Genomic DNA, 17,700 nt, shown 5'->3' with positions numbered 1-17,700 from the left:
GATTAATGAAAAAAAAAAAAAAAGAAAGTGAGTTCCAATAACAAAGTGAATTGCTGAGTCAAGTTTGGCCTGAAGCTGCCCTACACCTCTTCAGACTTCATGAATAATAAGCCTGTTTCCAGGGTGGGGCAGTCATAGATATGGGTCACTCAGATCTCCTTCAAGACAACCTGCTGTAGGGAGCAGAGTTTACTGACAGCCTCAGGTGCTGTTCCTTTGGAATCATAAGGCCATTTGTCCCCTGGGATGCTACCAGCCTGTGACTGAGCTCGGTAAAGGTGTAAATAGTTGATCCACTTCTGCCCAATGCAAGATCCTTCCAAAGGCATCATCAGCTTGGGGACATTCCATTGGGCTGGCTGAAACCCTCTCAAAGCACTACTGAAATCTAGACTCTTCCTACCCAATACTTCCTTCCTTCTCTCTTTTCTAATTTTTTTTTTCCTTTAAGAGACAGGGCCTTACTGTTGCCCAGCACAATCATAGCTCACTGTAATTATAAGCCTTAAACTTCTAGATTCAAGTGATCCTCCTGCCTCAGCCTCCAAGGCAGCTGGGACTACAGACACATGCCATCATGTCTAGCTAATTATTTTATTTCATTTTTGTAGACACAGGGAGTCACTATTTTGCCTAGGCTGATCTCAAACTCCTGGCCTCAAGCAATCCTCTGCTTAGGCTTCCTAAAGTTCTGGAATTACAGACATAAGTCACCACACCCAGTCCCCTCTCTCCTTCACAGGGATCAGACTGACATTGGATTTGGAGCCTCTCCCTATTTATTCTTATTGTTTTTCCCTAATAAATTCTCTGCACATCTGATCCTGTCTTCGTGTCTGCTTCTTGGAAGACATAAACAAATAAAGATGAATTTTCTATTACTTTTGACTAAAAGAATTATAACTGTATTATGTAGAAAAAGGACTTGGCTGTTATAATAAAAGTCAAAGCAAGAGACACAAAAGATGAAGTTTATTTGTCTCTCCATTAGTGTCCCATGGTAAGGAACTGATGTGGCCATTAATGGTGTCAGGGACCCAGGCTATTTCTATCTTATAACTGCCATTCCACCTCTATGATGACTTTTCTAGTTCCTGCCTCTGTGTGAACGCACCAGCCAGCAAGGGGGGAAGGGAAAGGTACAATGGAGAGATGCAGTCCTTCCCTTTAATAGCAAGATTCCAAGCAGCACCTGTCACTTAAGTTTACAAGGTCACATCATGCCACAATGGGGGTTGAGAAAGGTAGTCTTTAGCTACATGGTCGTGTCATCAACTTCCTTATGAAGTAAGGAAGAATGAATATTAGGAAATGACTAACAGTGGTCTCTACTACAACTGGTTTTTTACTATTCATATTAAGGATACGTCAAAACAGCTCATCAGAGAGACTAATAGGTTCTGTTTGAAATTACTTAAAAGCTTCAATAACTGAATGTTAATATTAGACAAAAAGATTAAAAAATTAAAAACACCAAGGAATATGATTGCATCTATTGATATTAAAATTTTTTAAAAATTAACTGTCTTTTCTATTAACATTACAACCTTTCAAAAGATAATTGTTAAAAATATACTGGAATTTTGTAATAAGCATAATCAACCTCATATCTAAAATATATAAAATGTAAATCAGCTCTTCACCTCAAACTACAAAATCCTTTATTCCCAAAAAAGCACTCAATTACAAAACCAAGAACCACCAATAATTCATGGACCACACTTTGCAAAATAGTGGTATAAATATTACTTAAATTCTAGAAATGTACAGTATTTAAAATAGAAATATATTTAAACATTTATTTAGAAAGAAAGAAAGAAAGAGACAGAGAAGGAAAGGAAGAAAAAAAAAAGAAAGAAAGGAAAAGAAAAGAAAAAAAAACCCAGTATCTTCAAATGAACTTTGTGAGTACCTGGAGTTGACATCGCCATGTCCTAGCTGTCCATGTTGCCCATAACCAAATGTATAGACATCTCCATTTTCCATTAAAACCACTGAAACCAAAATACGAAGCTTTATTTTTCATTGCATGCAATTTATTTTTCTATTACAACTATAATGAAAGTAATGTAATTTTAACTATTTCAGATTTATAGAACAATTAAAATAAGTAACTGACGACAAATTTATAGTTAATAAGAAATAAATATAATCTTAGTTCTGAAAAATATTTTTCTAGGTCATGAAAATGTATAATTTTTTCATAATATATACTTTAAAATGCTTACAAATTCCATTTAATAACATTAACATTTAATAACATATGCTGGTTCAGGTCAACTGTAAAATCTTTTTTACTTTTTTGAGCTGGAGTCTCACTCTTTGTCGCCCAGGCTGGAGTGCAGTGGCATGCTCACAGCCACCGCAATCTCAACCTCCTGGACTCAGGCAATTCTTCTACCTCAGCCTTCCAAGTAGCTGGAACTACAGGCGCATGCCACCACACAGGCTAATTTTTGTGATTTATTGTAGAGACAAGGTCTCACCAAGTTGCCCAGGCTGATCTTGAACCCCTGGGCTCAGGCAATCCTCTCACCTCAGCCTCCCAAAGTGCTGGGATTACAGGCTAAGCCACCATGCCCGGCCTGTAAAATCTTCTTAATAACAAGAAAATACAAATAAAATATCTTCCTTTCCTATCTAAGATAACCACAGGGAGCAGATGGGTTGGAGCTCTATATAGTTATGTACAACGACCATGAAATGGTAGAACTTTAATGTCTGTCAATGCCTTATCGAATATTCCTCAAGGAAGGAATTTAACTTTTTTTATTTTATAAAGATTGAATAGTACCACCTAAGCTACCTAATACAAATGTCAATAATTTTTTAAGAATTTAAGTTTTTTCTTTATTTTTAAGAAAATAAATTAATTGATGCATGTTTATAACTGAATATTAAAATACAGGTACATGCTAAAAACCACACCATTTTAGAATTTAAAGCAATTTTAGGAATTCTTTCATCTTCTGAAATTTCTTGAAGTGAATTATAAAAGAGGTTCATCATAAAACAGACTAAAAGTAAAATCTCTAGACAAGTACCTGTTCCACCATGCCACAGGTCTTAAAAGAGATTCTATAATAAATAACAAGCTCTTATAGATTTGAGAGCTATTGCCACACAATAGCTCTTAACAGATGGTTAACAGACTACATTTGTCAAAGCTAAGCAAATAAGTGATTCAGCACAATTGTAAAAATGCAGTTATACCCTAAAGTTCCAGCTGCTACCTGAATGGTGAAATCCACAGCTGACTTGGACTGCCCGGAGTTCACAGTCAAATCGAACGGAGCCCGGCGGATAGGTTGTGATTTTGCTTGCATCCTTTTCTCCTCTTTCTCCACTTCCATCTGTAAGTGTTATAATTGGTAATTAAGCCAGTATTCATCTTCAAAATACAATTTTAAATCAATTTATTATGGAAGAACAAGAGAAAAGTGTTAAAAGGAACAAGCAAGAAGAATCTGCAGCTGTTAGAAATGATAGATTAAGAATCTACCTGCAAAGAAGCAATTCTGAAAAGATATACTATATACTTCTCTTTGCAAATATCATTAAATCAATAAAAACAGAGATAAGATTTGGTTATGGATAAAACCTTACGTAATGAAAATGGGTCATCAAGCTATAGAAATAACAAAATTTTAAATACAAAAGTTTATATGGGAAGATTTAGTCTGCACAAAAATAACTGCATGCAAAGTCATTTAACAATTATTTGAAACTTAGTGATGTTGTTAGTACTAGCTATTAAAAAAAAATCACAAGTGATTAGATTTCCTATAGATCTTAGAAAGGCTACACTGTCCATTAGCATTACTAAATTTAATTGAACACTAAAAAATATACATAAAGACCAAAGAGTTTTGTTCAATATTTTACAGTTCAATGGCCTACTCGGATTCATCTCTCCTGTCCCACCTTAACCCTCAGTCACTCTGCTTTGTGGTCTTCTTTCTGTCCCCAGTCACTACCCTCAGTCAATCCCTTCTGCTTTCATTCCTTCTTTCCTCCTTCCTTCTTCTTAAAATTTCCTCCATTAAGCTTGCTTTAGGCCTTTTCTCCACCCCTGGTTTATATACTTGACTTTGAATTTTCCAGCAATCTAACCGCAGCATCAAAAACCACATTCCAGAATATAAAAACTTTTGCTTGGAATGTGTAAATAAGGAGAGAAATTGACTTTTCCTAATAAAAAAAACTATGTGTAAAAAATGACCTTTATATCAAGATTCAAAATCCTTACATAGAATAAATGTACATCTAAAAGGAATTTCAAAAGGTCAACTAGTCTAAGCCACTCTCTTGTCATATAGTAACTCTAAACAAGTGTGTGTAATATAAGATATATACATATATATATGAATCTACAAACACACTTTTTATTCTGTATTTTCATTGCCGATTTTAGGAGGTTAAACAGAATAATACCAAACCATTTTATATTGCTTTATTCTTTCTATTTTATCTAGCCTTTAATAGCATCCAGGTAGGATAAAATTGACCTAAATAATTACTTTCCTTTCTATAACTAGATGACTATCATTTTTAAAAACTTGTATCTATCTATAATACTTGGACAGTAAAACCTCACTAATTCAGAATAGCATAGAACAGGTGGGGCACATGACTTACTGAAAAAGTCTTAATTATACAGAACATTTAAGTAAAAGTTCAGTTTTGTTACCTTCAAGCAGTACAGATTATAGATTAAACTAAATGCTACAATAAAAGTGTGGTTACCTACATTATATTTCAAAATAGGCCAATATTATATTTAAAATGTACCATAAATATAAAAATCCTTTAACATACAAGAATTAACTGCTGGACCCAGAGGTTGAAGGCACGTTGAAGGAATCCTTCATTTCTTGAGCCCTTGGTTTGATAAGCTAGTGATTTTAGACAGGTTTCCCCTTATAAGTATGACCCTGAAAATTCAGAGGAAGAAATTATTTTGAATTTTTTACTCAAAAAAGTTCACAAATTCTGCATCTGAAGTATCATAAATTCTGAATTAGTGAGAGGTTTTATTATAATAGGATAAAGAATATGATTCCTCTTCTGGTAAATTATCAAATGTTGGCTTGCCAAATTAAGCCAAAGACTGGATGGGTAAAAAAACAAACAAAAAAATTCACAACATTCAGTTTCACTCCATCCAAAATGAAATATACTCTTAGTTACAAGCCTACAGTGGAATGGCAAAATATACGTGAAGATCACACAGAAAAAAATACACACCTTCCAAACGCTATTTAAATAAGATGCCAGATATAATGAAATTTTACAGCTTTATCTCAATTGGTAAAAATATCTAATTATTAAAACCAAATGTGACTTAACACAGAAAACAAATTGTGTTCACATAATTTTGCCAGACTTAAATATGTTAAACATTTCAAGTTATCATTCTACTTTATATAAATATATTGATGCCTAGTTAGAAACTTTTACCTTTGAATGTAGCATTTTGTCCCCTCCCTTGAGTCGGAGATTAAATACAGATACAAATCCACAATAGAGACATAGCATCAGGAAAGGAGGGGGAAAAAAGCCTAGTACTTTCCTGAATAAAACCATAATGACTAAAAGAATAGTAGCTATAATTTAGAGATCAAGATAATCATAGAAGCATTTTGTTCAAGTTCATCTAAACAACCTATATCTATACAAAACAATTTCTCAATTATTATAAATGGTAACAATCTTACAAGTAAAGAAATAGGAATGAGGCTCTTATCATTATCAACAGCAGTGGCAGAATTTTAAATATATATATTTGTGTATGTTATTTGTTGTCAAAAAATCAAATATAATTCCAATAGCTCATAAATTTATAAAAATTTATTAAAGAAAAAAGGTACTTAAAATGCAGCGAAAAATTCAGTGCAAATTCAAGAACCAGCTAGTGAAGTTCAGAAAGACTAACTCTGCACAAGCTCATTATTCAGTAAAGTCTTATGAGCAGCAGTAAGACTTAATCTTAGATCTGTATAAAAAACAGTCAGGTCTGAATAATCTTATAATTAGCCATTCTAAATATGAGCACATCTGCATTATCCCTAATATGAATATTTCTGTGTGTATGTGTGTGTATGTATGTATGTATCATGTGATATTGAAACTATAATGGCTATAAAATTTTGGCAGGTATGTAGCTAAAATAATGTGTGCATGTATACATTATAAATACATGTTTATGTATACTCATAGAGAAAGAGGATTTAGTATCTACGAGATTCTAACTTTTAATTTTCACTAAAATCTATACTTCGGGGGTAATATTATAGTCCTACACATCACAAAATCCTATCACAGAACACAGTGAGTGCTTTGAGCAAAAGCATTAAAATATAACAGCAGGAGCAGCTGCAATTTATTAAGCATTTGCTTTGTGTTAACTAAACCCTGCAAAAATTTAATAGCCACATTGGATAAATGCTTGTGAGCCTAAGGATGTGGAGTGGAATCTTGGCTCTACCATCTGTCAGTCTTAGCTTTCCCATCTATAACATAGCAACAATGGTACATAACTCAAAAAGTCCTTATGAGAATTAAGTGTAAAAATGTGTGAAAAGTGCTTAATCAATATTCACTATTGTTGTTCTTTTACCAATTCAGCAATCTGATATATGTATTTTTTTCATTTTGCATATGAGAAAACTAGGCTTAAAGGGTCAAGAAGTAATCAGCACAATGTCGTAAATGGTAGAGCAAATTTGTAAATTGATCATAAATAAGGCCCATGCATTTTACCACCGTTTAATGGTTGACATCTTCGTAAAAATAAACTATGCATTTAATGAATCTCAAATTTTGTACCTTTAAGATAATTCTAAACTCTAAAAGTAAAGATATACACATATATTAATTTAATCTTCATAGCAACACAATCAGGAATTATCATTCTTATTTTTAAACAGTTCAGGAAACTGAAGCAAAAGATTTAAAAATTTATGCACAGCCATGTAGTTTAGTAAGTACCAAATTTAGGATTAAAATCGAGGCATAATTCCAAAGGCTATGATACTTCCATTACACCACATCATTTCCAAAAGGAAACAGGTATAAAATACACCCAGATGTTTATCTGTGTGTCTTTGGATTCCGACATCAGTCCTTTTAAAATTAATTTCAGGACTGGGCATGGTGGCTCATGCCTATAATTCCAGCACCTTGGGAAGCTGAGGTAGGAGGCCTGTTTGAGGATAGGAGTTTGAGACCAGTCTGGGCAACAGAGAGAGATCTTGTCTCTACAAAAAATCAAAAAATCAGCCAGGCATGGTGGTGCATGCCTATATAGGCACACCTACTTGGGAGACTAAGGCAATAGCCTGAGTCCAGGAAGTCAAGACTGCAGTGAGCCATGAGCATGCCACTGCACTCCAGCCTGAGCATCAGAGTGAGAACCCAAATCAAAATAAACAAATAAATTAATAAATAAATAATGAAATAAATTTCAGGGCTATTTCTAGAACAATTCATATGTTCTTAATTAGGTATATCATATTAAAACCTTTTTATATGTAATGCACTGAATAGCTGGAACAAATATTGATCCAGGTGTTTGTCTGAAATATAGTTTATGATCACATTATAGAATAACTTATTAAATTTTATATGGAAGTCTACTTATATTCTCTTTTGCCTCTGCCATTTATTGGATGGATTCCGTAACCTCCTCTAAATTCTCTCCAATAAGCCAGAAGGTCTCCAACTTTCTATCTTAGAATTCACTCCTGTTAACAATAAATCCACAGTTCTTACCTTCCATATACCACCACAAAAATGTCACAGGCTACAAAATTTTAACTATTATCATCCTACTATTTGTACTAGCAACATAATTAAATATAAGACAGAACACAGCAGTTAATAAAGTGAACTTCTCAGTGGATAAACTAGAAAATAAACAGGGTAAGAAAAATGTATTAAAAATCTGTGAAAATATGTATAGGTTAAGTATCCCTTAGCCAAAATGCTTGAGACCAGAAATGTTTTGGATTTTGAATTTTTATGAATTTTGGAATATTAGCATATATGTAATGAGATATCTTGGGGATGGAACCCAAGTTTAAACATGAAATTCATTTATGTCTCCTATCATTTCATACACACAACCTGAATATTTTTAAAATTTTGTGTAAGAAACAAAGTGTCACTGAACCATCAGAAAACAAAAGTGCCACTATGTTAGCTACCCACATGGACAACCTGTGGTTGTTTGGTATCACCACCAACTGAGCAAGGAAAAGCTGTATCATAGCTAAAGGAGGCTGGGAGGGTTCTTCCTCCACTGGAGATGCTGAATAATCTCTTGTGCACCTATGTTTTGACTGGAATCCATCACATGAGGTCAGTGTGGAATTCTCCACTTGGGGCATTATCTTGGTGCTCAAAAAGTTATAGATTTTCGAGCATTTCAGATTTTCAAATTAGGGATGTTTAACATAGTAAGAGTAAAATCAATAAATGGAAAGATGATTAAATGACAGGACAGTGAATGTAAAAGTTTAGTGGATAGACAGAAATTAGTGACTAGCAAATTAAAACCCTTTAAAAAAAATAGGGCACCATTTGATAAATTATTATCTATACTGTAAATTCATTTTGGGCATAAAAGGATGAAAAGATCTCACTTTATAAGACCATAAAATCCAATAAAAACAGGTCCTGTAGTGTATTACCTTAAAGTGGGACCTTGCAAAGAGGTTGTCACTAGTATACAAACAAAGAGGTTTGTTATACAGTAACTCTGCGGCAGACAAAATTGAACTAAGGTTATCTATTAATAAATAATTTCTATAGCTAATCATTATGTGACATGGGGAAAAGTCTGCTTTAAATTCGTTATAACTTTAATATAACTTCTTTCATTTCAGATCTGAAAAAAGTAAAGATGCTTGCCCATAAGATACTAACATGGAGCTGAAAAAGTTTTAAACTGTTTCATGATATATGAACATTTAACCTCAGGCAATGTCTTAGAAAAACTCCACTTTCATATAACTGGGGGGAAAAGACACAGAGAAAACCTGTTCCAATAGTGGCATAGTAGAAATCATAAAATTAGAGCTTCTGACAATAACTAAAATAATTTCATTACAAACAATAAATAATGTTCCTTATGTTTAACTATTTATGGCTTTGTTAGAGCACTCAGTAAATAAAGCAATCGCAAATTTTACTATGGCTAATTAATTATATTATATTTAAAACTCTCATTTCTGCAGAATATGTCTTAAGTTGTGCTCTATTTATGCTTTTACTAAAAATAAGAGTTTAATCTGTCTGGTTTATGTTTTTGCCTTGAGTGGCAAACAGACTGAGAGAGGCAAAAGAAGTTGATTATATTGCATGTGAAAGTTTTTAAAAAATTACTTTAACAGCTTGGCAGCAAAAACAAAAACAAAAAAAAACCAAACATTAGATTAATTTGTCTATATGAGATATGTGTTTTTAAAACTTCATATTCTATTTTGCAGGGCCTATCTTAGGCATTAAAGAAAATAGCAACTGTAAGTTGTACTAGTCAATGAAGAGCCCCTAGTTCAAATGCCATGACTCAAGGCAAATATTTTATATAAATCTATAAATGTTCTGCATTAAGTTCTTTCCTGATCTTAGCTGACTCATTACTTGTGGTTTAAAAGAAAATAAGCATGCATCAGAAATGTTTTTAATTAACTCAGAACTCAAGAGATCTCAAAGAATAGCTCTAATTTCTCACAGTCAAGTTAGTTAGACCTCTGACCATTGTCAAGGACTGGAGCAAGTCTACCTGACTCTTGCTTTGCTTGTGTCTATCTCTACTTTAAGCCACAAACATCAAACATTTGTATATTTATGTTTACATATATATGAAGGTAACATTGCATATAACATTAAAACAGTGGGAAAGTGTAATGGTAGTCTTAATTTATTATCACTTTACATACTGAATTTAGTAATTTTGTTAATTCTAAAGCATATAAACAGCATTCAAAATAAATTGCAAAATGCCAAATCACAGTCATCTGACAGCAGATAATAAAGAATAAAAAAACAGAAAGCAATGATTATTTTTACCACTTTCCCTTAACATAACAAAATTTGAAAAGAAATGGAAAAGGAAAAGATATACTTTTTTAAAAGTTAACCAAAAAAAAAAATAAAACAAGAAGCATGACAGTCACTGACCAACAGTACCCCTTTCAGCATGTTCTTTCTCCTCAGGCTAGAGTAATGATAGAAGTAAAGTACAAGAACCAGGTTTGTGCATTTTCCCAGAGACAAAATTCAAATGAGGGGAAGAAGTTGGGAAAGTTCCCACCTAGTTGATAAGGAAGACCAAATACCTTTGTGCTTGTCCCGTTTATGCTTTAGCTGTGCTGGATGGGATCTGAGTCTGGCTAGAGCCTGCTCTCGATGGTTCATAAAAATAGGGCCAGCAAATACAAGGGGGCCTGAGGAGAAACATTTTGTATGTGCATAGAAAAACTTACAAAATGAAAACACTATATATAATGAACAAAAACAATTCAAACTAAAACATAAAACTTTATTCTTAACTGTTTTGGACATTATGCTTTTCTCCCAATTTCCCCACTTCAATCCCCTACCCCCGCCCATAACGCATTTGCCATTCCACATACAAGCTAGTCTCATAAAAACAGTTTATAAAATACAAGTCCCATCTTTCATACTTATAAAATTGAGTAGTTATTATTAACAGTCACAGACAATCAAGTTCAATTCAAATAAAACAAATTATCTTAAACATATTTCTAAATAGTAAATATACTAAAAGTCAGTAAACCATATATTCACTGAAAACAAGTATCTTTCCTATTGAATCACCAAAAATCAACTAATTTTTAAATTAATCATTAAATTTTAACAAGGTCTTCCATGTTTAATATCTGCAATCTTCCTATAAAACCAAGATAAAAATGTTATTGACTTTACTACATGTTTTTGATAGACGTTAAGAAAACTAGATGATCAAAAATCAAACAAAAAAAAAATCTATGATCTGGGGTATACATATATACACACATAAACAAAGCTTTATATTGATGGTGAAGAGGGCCATTTCACCCAAATAAACATTTAGGAACATTAGCCATCTTTCATTAAATCATTTATTTCTGAAGTGTCACCATGTACATATATATACATATGTAAATACACATTCACAGAGATTACAGTTACTTCCATTTTTATATAGTACTTAAAAAAATCTAGGGCAAAATTAATTTTAATAAAATTTTTTAAATCCCCTCTCCCCATTAACATTTAGCTTGAACATAAAAACAAATTTAAGTTATACCATAACATTTTGTTTTTTATTATAGAACAGAACTAAACTTTTCTTGAGTTTTAGCAACATCAAAAATGGCTTGAAATTCAAAAACACTTTAAACTTGACAAATAAGTTACCAATAACTGAAAAGAGAACTATGACAGTGTAAAAGCACTGAACATTTTTTTTTTTTTTTGAGTTGGAGTCTCACTCCATCGCCCAGACTGGAGTGGTGGCACGCTCCCGGCCACCGCAGCCTCGACCTGCTGGGCTCTGGCAATCCTTCCACCTCAGCCTTCCAAGTAGCTGAAACTACAGGTGCGCGCTACCCCGCCCAGCTAATTTTTTTGATTTATTGTAGAGATGAGGTCTCGCCAAGTTGCCTGGGCAGGTCTTGAACCTATGGTCTCAGGTAATTCACTCAACTCGGCCTCCCAAAGCGCTGGGATTACAGGCTGAGCCACTGAGCCTAGCCAGCACTGAACATTTTTAAGTAAAGCAAATGCTTTCAGGATCCTCTACTGATCTTCAGTTTAATTAATATTTGTAGAGACAAATTTAAACTACCGCCCCCTAATAAAAATTCATAAATGTCAAATTAAATACTAAAGTATTACCATGAAACATAAAAAAACAGGTAAAGGAAACATATTTCTACTTCTAGATATAGACAAAACTGCAAATAGCACCAAGTCCATGAAAAACCAAGAATAATATATCTATGACTACTACAGCTAGAAACATGCTACTGTAATGTTAATAGAAGAATTAAACATTATTTCCCAGTAATGCAGTACCAAATTGAGCTCCATAGATTGAGTTCCATTTCTTTTCTTTTCTTTTTTTATTTTAAAGATGTGGGGCACAAATTAGGGTTACGTATACAAATGTTCATTATGCAGGTACCCTTGTTGATGAGGTATGCCCCTCCCTCCCCTGGCAGTTTCCCTCAACTGCCAATCCTACTCCCCCTCCCCTGGCAGTTCTCCATTAGAGTTCCATTTCTAAAATGTAATAATGTTGATTTCAATGAATAAAATGCCTTATTTAATTAATGTGTTACTTTACAGATATTACTAAAGCAGATAATACAAATTTCTCTAAAAAGTACTTTCCAATTACACAAAAAACTATAATATTAAGAAAATAATATTATGTTGTATTACGATTTTCTGATTTCTATGGTTTGTTTGAGATATTATTTCTCCCCATTAAAATATATTACATACATAATATTCCTTATTTAGTGTTTTACTAAATTCAATCTTCTTAGAATCTTTTGATTTATAAATCTAGAAAGCCCATGGGAAATCACTGATGTCTAAAAATTAAGGCTACTAGGTTCTAAAATACAACTATATCCCATGGGTTAAAATAATTTTTCTTCAATTATAATTAAGTCATTCATTTATTCACCAAACATTTTTAATCTTTTATGTAGCAGATACTAGGTGTCAGGATTATAAAGATAAAGATGCAGATCTTACTGGAACTCAGTTCACTGGAGAAAATATAAATGCTATAAAAGGAAATCTGTACCCACTATATGCTGAAGAACGAAAAGATATCAGATTAACTTAAGAGAATCAGAGAGGTTTCAAGGAATGAGAAACAGTTTAACAAGAGAAAGAAAGAAAGAGAGGGCATTCCTGTTTAAAAGAACAGGATTTATAAAAGAATGAAAATATTAAACAATATTGTATAGTCAATAAAAATGCACAGCTGAAATGAATGGATTATATGTTATGGAGCAAAATGTTATGGGAAATTAGTTTGGAGAGGTATAGAAAAAAACAGTTAAGTAAAATATCTTTATGTCATAAAACTTTATTATAGAAGATGGTGAGAAGTCCCTATACTGTTTTCAATCAGTCAACAAAGACATATTACAATTCAGGCACTGTGCTAGGTCCTGGAAGCTGTTAGTAAAGATACAATTTCTGCTTCAAGAAGCATACATTCTAAGGAGGGGAGGAAAAGTTTACACATAACTAAACGAGACAAAAGGAAGCACACTGGAGGAGCAGCTAACAAAACTTGAAGGTAGGAATGAAGGCAGTTGAGAGGTACAAGCAGAGCAAACACCACATAAGGTGAAGTCTAATAAAGGGGGTAGCAAGTACTATATAGGTTCGGCGATATGAAAAAAAAAAATGAGAGGATAGGGAATAGGAAAGAGAATAAAAAGAGATGAGGCTATAGAGAATGTGGAATACATCCTAATGACTAAGAATAGCTTTTTGGTTTTGCAAAGAAGTATTCCTGATCAGATCTGTACCACAGAAGGAACATTCTGGATAGAAGGTGATAAAAGCTTAGAAGAGGACAAGCTGCTGGGGGTAAGGTCAACCAGTTAAAAGGATTTTTGCTGTAATCAGGCAAGGGAGAAAAGTGGCCTGAAATAAGAAAACAGCAGGATTCTGACAAGTAGACATAGACAAAAGCTATTAAAGAATTAAGAAGGTTGAAAAAATAGAACCTCTTTTATTGGGAGGGAAGAAATAAAACAGAGGTGTGAAATGACCAGATTTAGACATTAAAGAGTTCTGTCCACTCATGTACCCATAGGTAGGTAGGCAGAAACCGTGGAATAAAGTGGCGGTATGAAATAGTAAGAAAGCTATTGATGATATATTCCGAGATCGTACAAATTATTATTAACCTTTGACCCCATAAATGCACTTCTAAAAATCCATCCTAAAGAAAATGCTAATATTCTTTAAGAATTTCAGCTCAAAGGTGTTTACTATAATTTGTTAATTATAGCAAAAAGTTACAAATAACCCAAATATGAAAATAGTTAATGAAAAACTATGGTACATCCACTTAATGTAATAAAATTTAACCATTAAAATGAGATTTATGAAGAATTTTTACAAAATGCTTTTGTGCTATTTAACAATGAGACAACACTGCTCATCAATGTTTTCCAGGAATTAAAAAGAATAACCAAAACCGGGAGCAGTGGCATGTTTCTGTATTTCTAGTTACTCGGTAGGCTGGAGCAGGATTACCTGAGCCTAGAAATTCAAGGCCAGCCTGGGCAACATAGCAAGACTCCTGTCTCTACAAAAAAATTTAAAAATGACTAATATAGGTGATGCTAGAGGAAAATACCAATCTTATACATTAGTCTTAAAAATATAAATTCCTATAACATTTTTTAAAAAGAAATAAGCAGCATTTAGTCTATTTATAAGGAACCTATAACATTTTAAAAACTTTATGAATCATCTGTTAAAATGTAAAACATACATACTTTCTGCCCCCAAGTATACTATTTCTAAGAAGCTGTATTATATAAACAAAACCTCCAATAATGCATAGCTATAAATTTAAGAATATTTATTATAAGATCCACAAAAACCTGAAAATAATCTGAATGCCCATCAGTAAAATAATGGTTTCATAAACTGTCACATAGCTATATTGTGATATTAGGGAGCTACTAAATCGAATGTAGTAGATCCATATTTACTGATGCATATTCATGTTGTACTGTAAAATAAGAAAACAATGTTGTGAATGTGCATATAACACCACTTCTATAAATAAACATAAGCCTACACTTTCACATGTGTAGATATCTGGACATGATTATATCTTAATAGTGCAAAATATGGAAGTATACCTATTAGACTATTAACCTCATTTGCTTGGTGGGTGGGGAAAAATGAGAAGGTAGGAAAAAAACATTAGTAAAATATAAAAGTATATATATTGTAACAATAAGAAAATACATAAAACTAAATTTAGTTAATTTTATAACTAGAAATTAGAAAACCTAATTAGAAGATGACAAATAAACAAAAACCAAAATTAAATTAAAGAATAAGTTTGTGGAAAACCTTGACCTAAACTCCTATATTACTTTAAGAGGTATTTTAAGTGCAATAAAACACAAAAGAACTTTTATGATATAATATGAAGGGGAACAAAAACAGAATTCCAATATGTATCACAGTATGAAATTGTATTAAATAAGCAAAAAGCATGCATAAAGTTTTTAACTTACATCAATATCTACTGAAGGCAGAATTACACCAAAATTTCACTAGAAGAATTATACTGATTTTTTACCTCTTACTCCACATGCTTCATATAATACTTTAATTTAAAAAGTGATTTTTAAATGCCATTGGAATACCAGCTAATATTAGATTTGATGTCTCAAATCAAGAAAATGAAATGGTTTTAGAGGCTTAAAAATTAATAGCAACATCAACTCATTCACTTCTGAATTAAAGACTGTAATAAATTTGTTTTTTATTCCAATTTGTAACAATAGGGAATTGATTTTTTTACTATCAACATGGAATCTGTTTATTATAGAAAAGTTGCTGGTAATTTTTCTTAATAATAATCAAAGTTTTGTGATTAGTATCCTAGTGTTGTAAGAAAAACAGAGCTGAAAAGAATCATGTTCAAAGAGAAGTCTCCTAAATAGCCCACCACCACCACTACCACCACCATCATCATCATCACCAAGCATTTACTTAGAGCTTAGTACATGCTGAGCACTTTCAGACAAATCACTTAATCCTCATTAACATTCCTAATAAGGTAGATACAGAAGTCATCCCCATTTTGAAGGTGAGGCAACTGATGTCCAGGGTGGTTAAATTCCTAAGGCCATATACAGCTGATAAAGTTAAGCCAGGATTTGATCCAAAGTCTACCTTCAAAATCATGCTTTTTACCATCATACACTATTACTAGGCTAACTATACATCTTATTATCCAAACAAGACTCCACAGAAAGTAAAACAGGACACCATGAAGAAATATGCCTGGACAGTAGGCATAAAATGGGACTATTCCAGGTAAGCCAAGACACGGGCTCACCCCATCTACAGCTCACAATTATGAAACTTTGACACTAGGGTAAAAGAAAGGGCAGTAGCCAACAATATTGGAGTTTAATTTTCCTTACAACAAAGTGTGAAACAGGAATATAAAGATAAGATCATTGGTGTAATCATCCATTAGCTCTGATGGCTTAGAGACTTCTACTTAAGAATTCAACAGAGCCAGGCTGGGTGGCTCAGCCTGTAATCCCGCACCTTTGGGAGGCTGAGGTGAGTGGATTGCCTGAGCCCACGGGTTCGAGACCCACCTGGGCAACTTGGCAAGACCTCATCTCTACAATAAATCAAAAATTAGCCGGGCATGGTAGCGCGCGCCTGTAGTTCCAGCTACTTGGAAGGCTGAGGCAGAAGGATCACCAGAGCCCAGCAAGTTGAGGCTGCAGTGGCCGCTCCCGGCCACTGCACTCCAGTCTGGGCGACAGACTGAGACTCCAACTCAAAAAAAAAAAAAAAAAAAAAGAATTCAACTGAACAAGCACTTCACTTATACAGTTAACACAAGGCTCAGAGAATTAATATATCAATTGACCCAATGTAAAAAGCTGAAAATTATCACAAGCCATTGAACTAAAAATCTATAAATGAATATTGATACCTAAAAAGATGAACTTAAGGAAAATGTTACCTAAATTATTACTTGCACAAAAATTAAATTTAAAGACAAAGTTCCAAATTTATCAAAAGGCAATAATAACACTGCTTTTTGGGTATCAATAGCATATTTCATTTTAGGTGACTTGATGTCAGAACCAGTAGATAAATTATATCAAGAGGCCTGAGGCTGACTAAGCAAGGTTTTAGTACAGAGCTAGGGCCCAAAATTCAAATCACCTCTGAAAAAAATTAACTCAGGCTTGGTAAATAAGATGAGATAGACAAGTCAAATAAAATAATCTAATTTTGAAGTTCTGAAACATTAAAACAGGTAAAAGCCAATTACCAGCAAGCATAATTACTAATACATTACTAAACCATTAGTTTCTAAAAAGTGCCAAAGGCCAATAAAAGACATGATGGCAGCTGGAAAATTTACTGGATATTTCTGTTCTGCATGAAAACAAAGCAAGACTAACAATTTACTCTAGCACAGTGCCAGAGAAGAGCCCTACAGCATTGTGCATGTGACTCACATCTGTTTCCAGGACCCCTGACCCAGAAATTCTGATTCATTAGGCCCAGGTGATTCTGATGCGGAAGGTCAATGGAAAAAACTGCAAACAGCACTGACTTACAGCAGAGGTTCTCACACTTCGGTATACACTTCAGTATCAGAATCACCTGTAAGTCTTGTTAAAGCAGTTTGCTGGGCCCTTCTTCCCATGTTTCTGATTCGTTAGTCTAGGGTGTGGTCTAGGAACTGTTACTTCTAGCAAATAACCAAGTGATGCCAGTACCTTTGAGACCACTTTGAGAACCACTTCTCTAAAATAATGAAAAGCAAAGCATCATAAAGAGATTCTTCCATCCAATTAAAATTAAAATATTTTTAAAAAGCAAAATTAAAGTGTAAACGCCTTAACTAATCAATATTTGTCAAAAAAC

General features: G+C 33.2%; 1 protein-coding gene across 1 annotated transcript in view; it reads right to left on the bottom strand.

Moving 5' to 3' along the window:
- Positions 1 to 1,912: 1,912 nt before the first annotated feature.
- Positions 1,913 to 17,700, bottom strand: part of LOC103261128 (E3 ubiquitin-protein ligase MYCBP2-like) — a gene marked incomplete at both ends in the record, with an annotated part of 68,850 nt that continues 53,062 nt past the window's right edge. Inside the window, 2 exons of the mRNA XM_008058746.1 lie at positions 1,913 to 1,994; positions 3,234 to 3,353. Of these exons, the coding sequence (XP_008056937.1) occupies positions 1,913 to 1,994; positions 3,234 to 3,353 (202 nt within the window). The remainder of the gene's footprint in view (positions 1,995 to 3,233; positions 3,354 to 17,700) is intronic.

This window comes from Carlito syrichta, unplaced genomic scaffold (assembly GCF_000164805.1).
Source record: "Carlito syrichta isolate Samal-C Ts95f unplaced genomic scaffold, Tarsius_syrichta-2.0.1 Scaffold303607, whole genome shotgun sequence".
Classification (NCBI taxonomy): Eukaryota; Metazoa; Chordata; class Mammalia; order Primates; family Tarsiidae; genus Carlito; species Carlito syrichta.
This window is presented reverse-complemented; position numbering and strand designations above follow the sequence as displayed.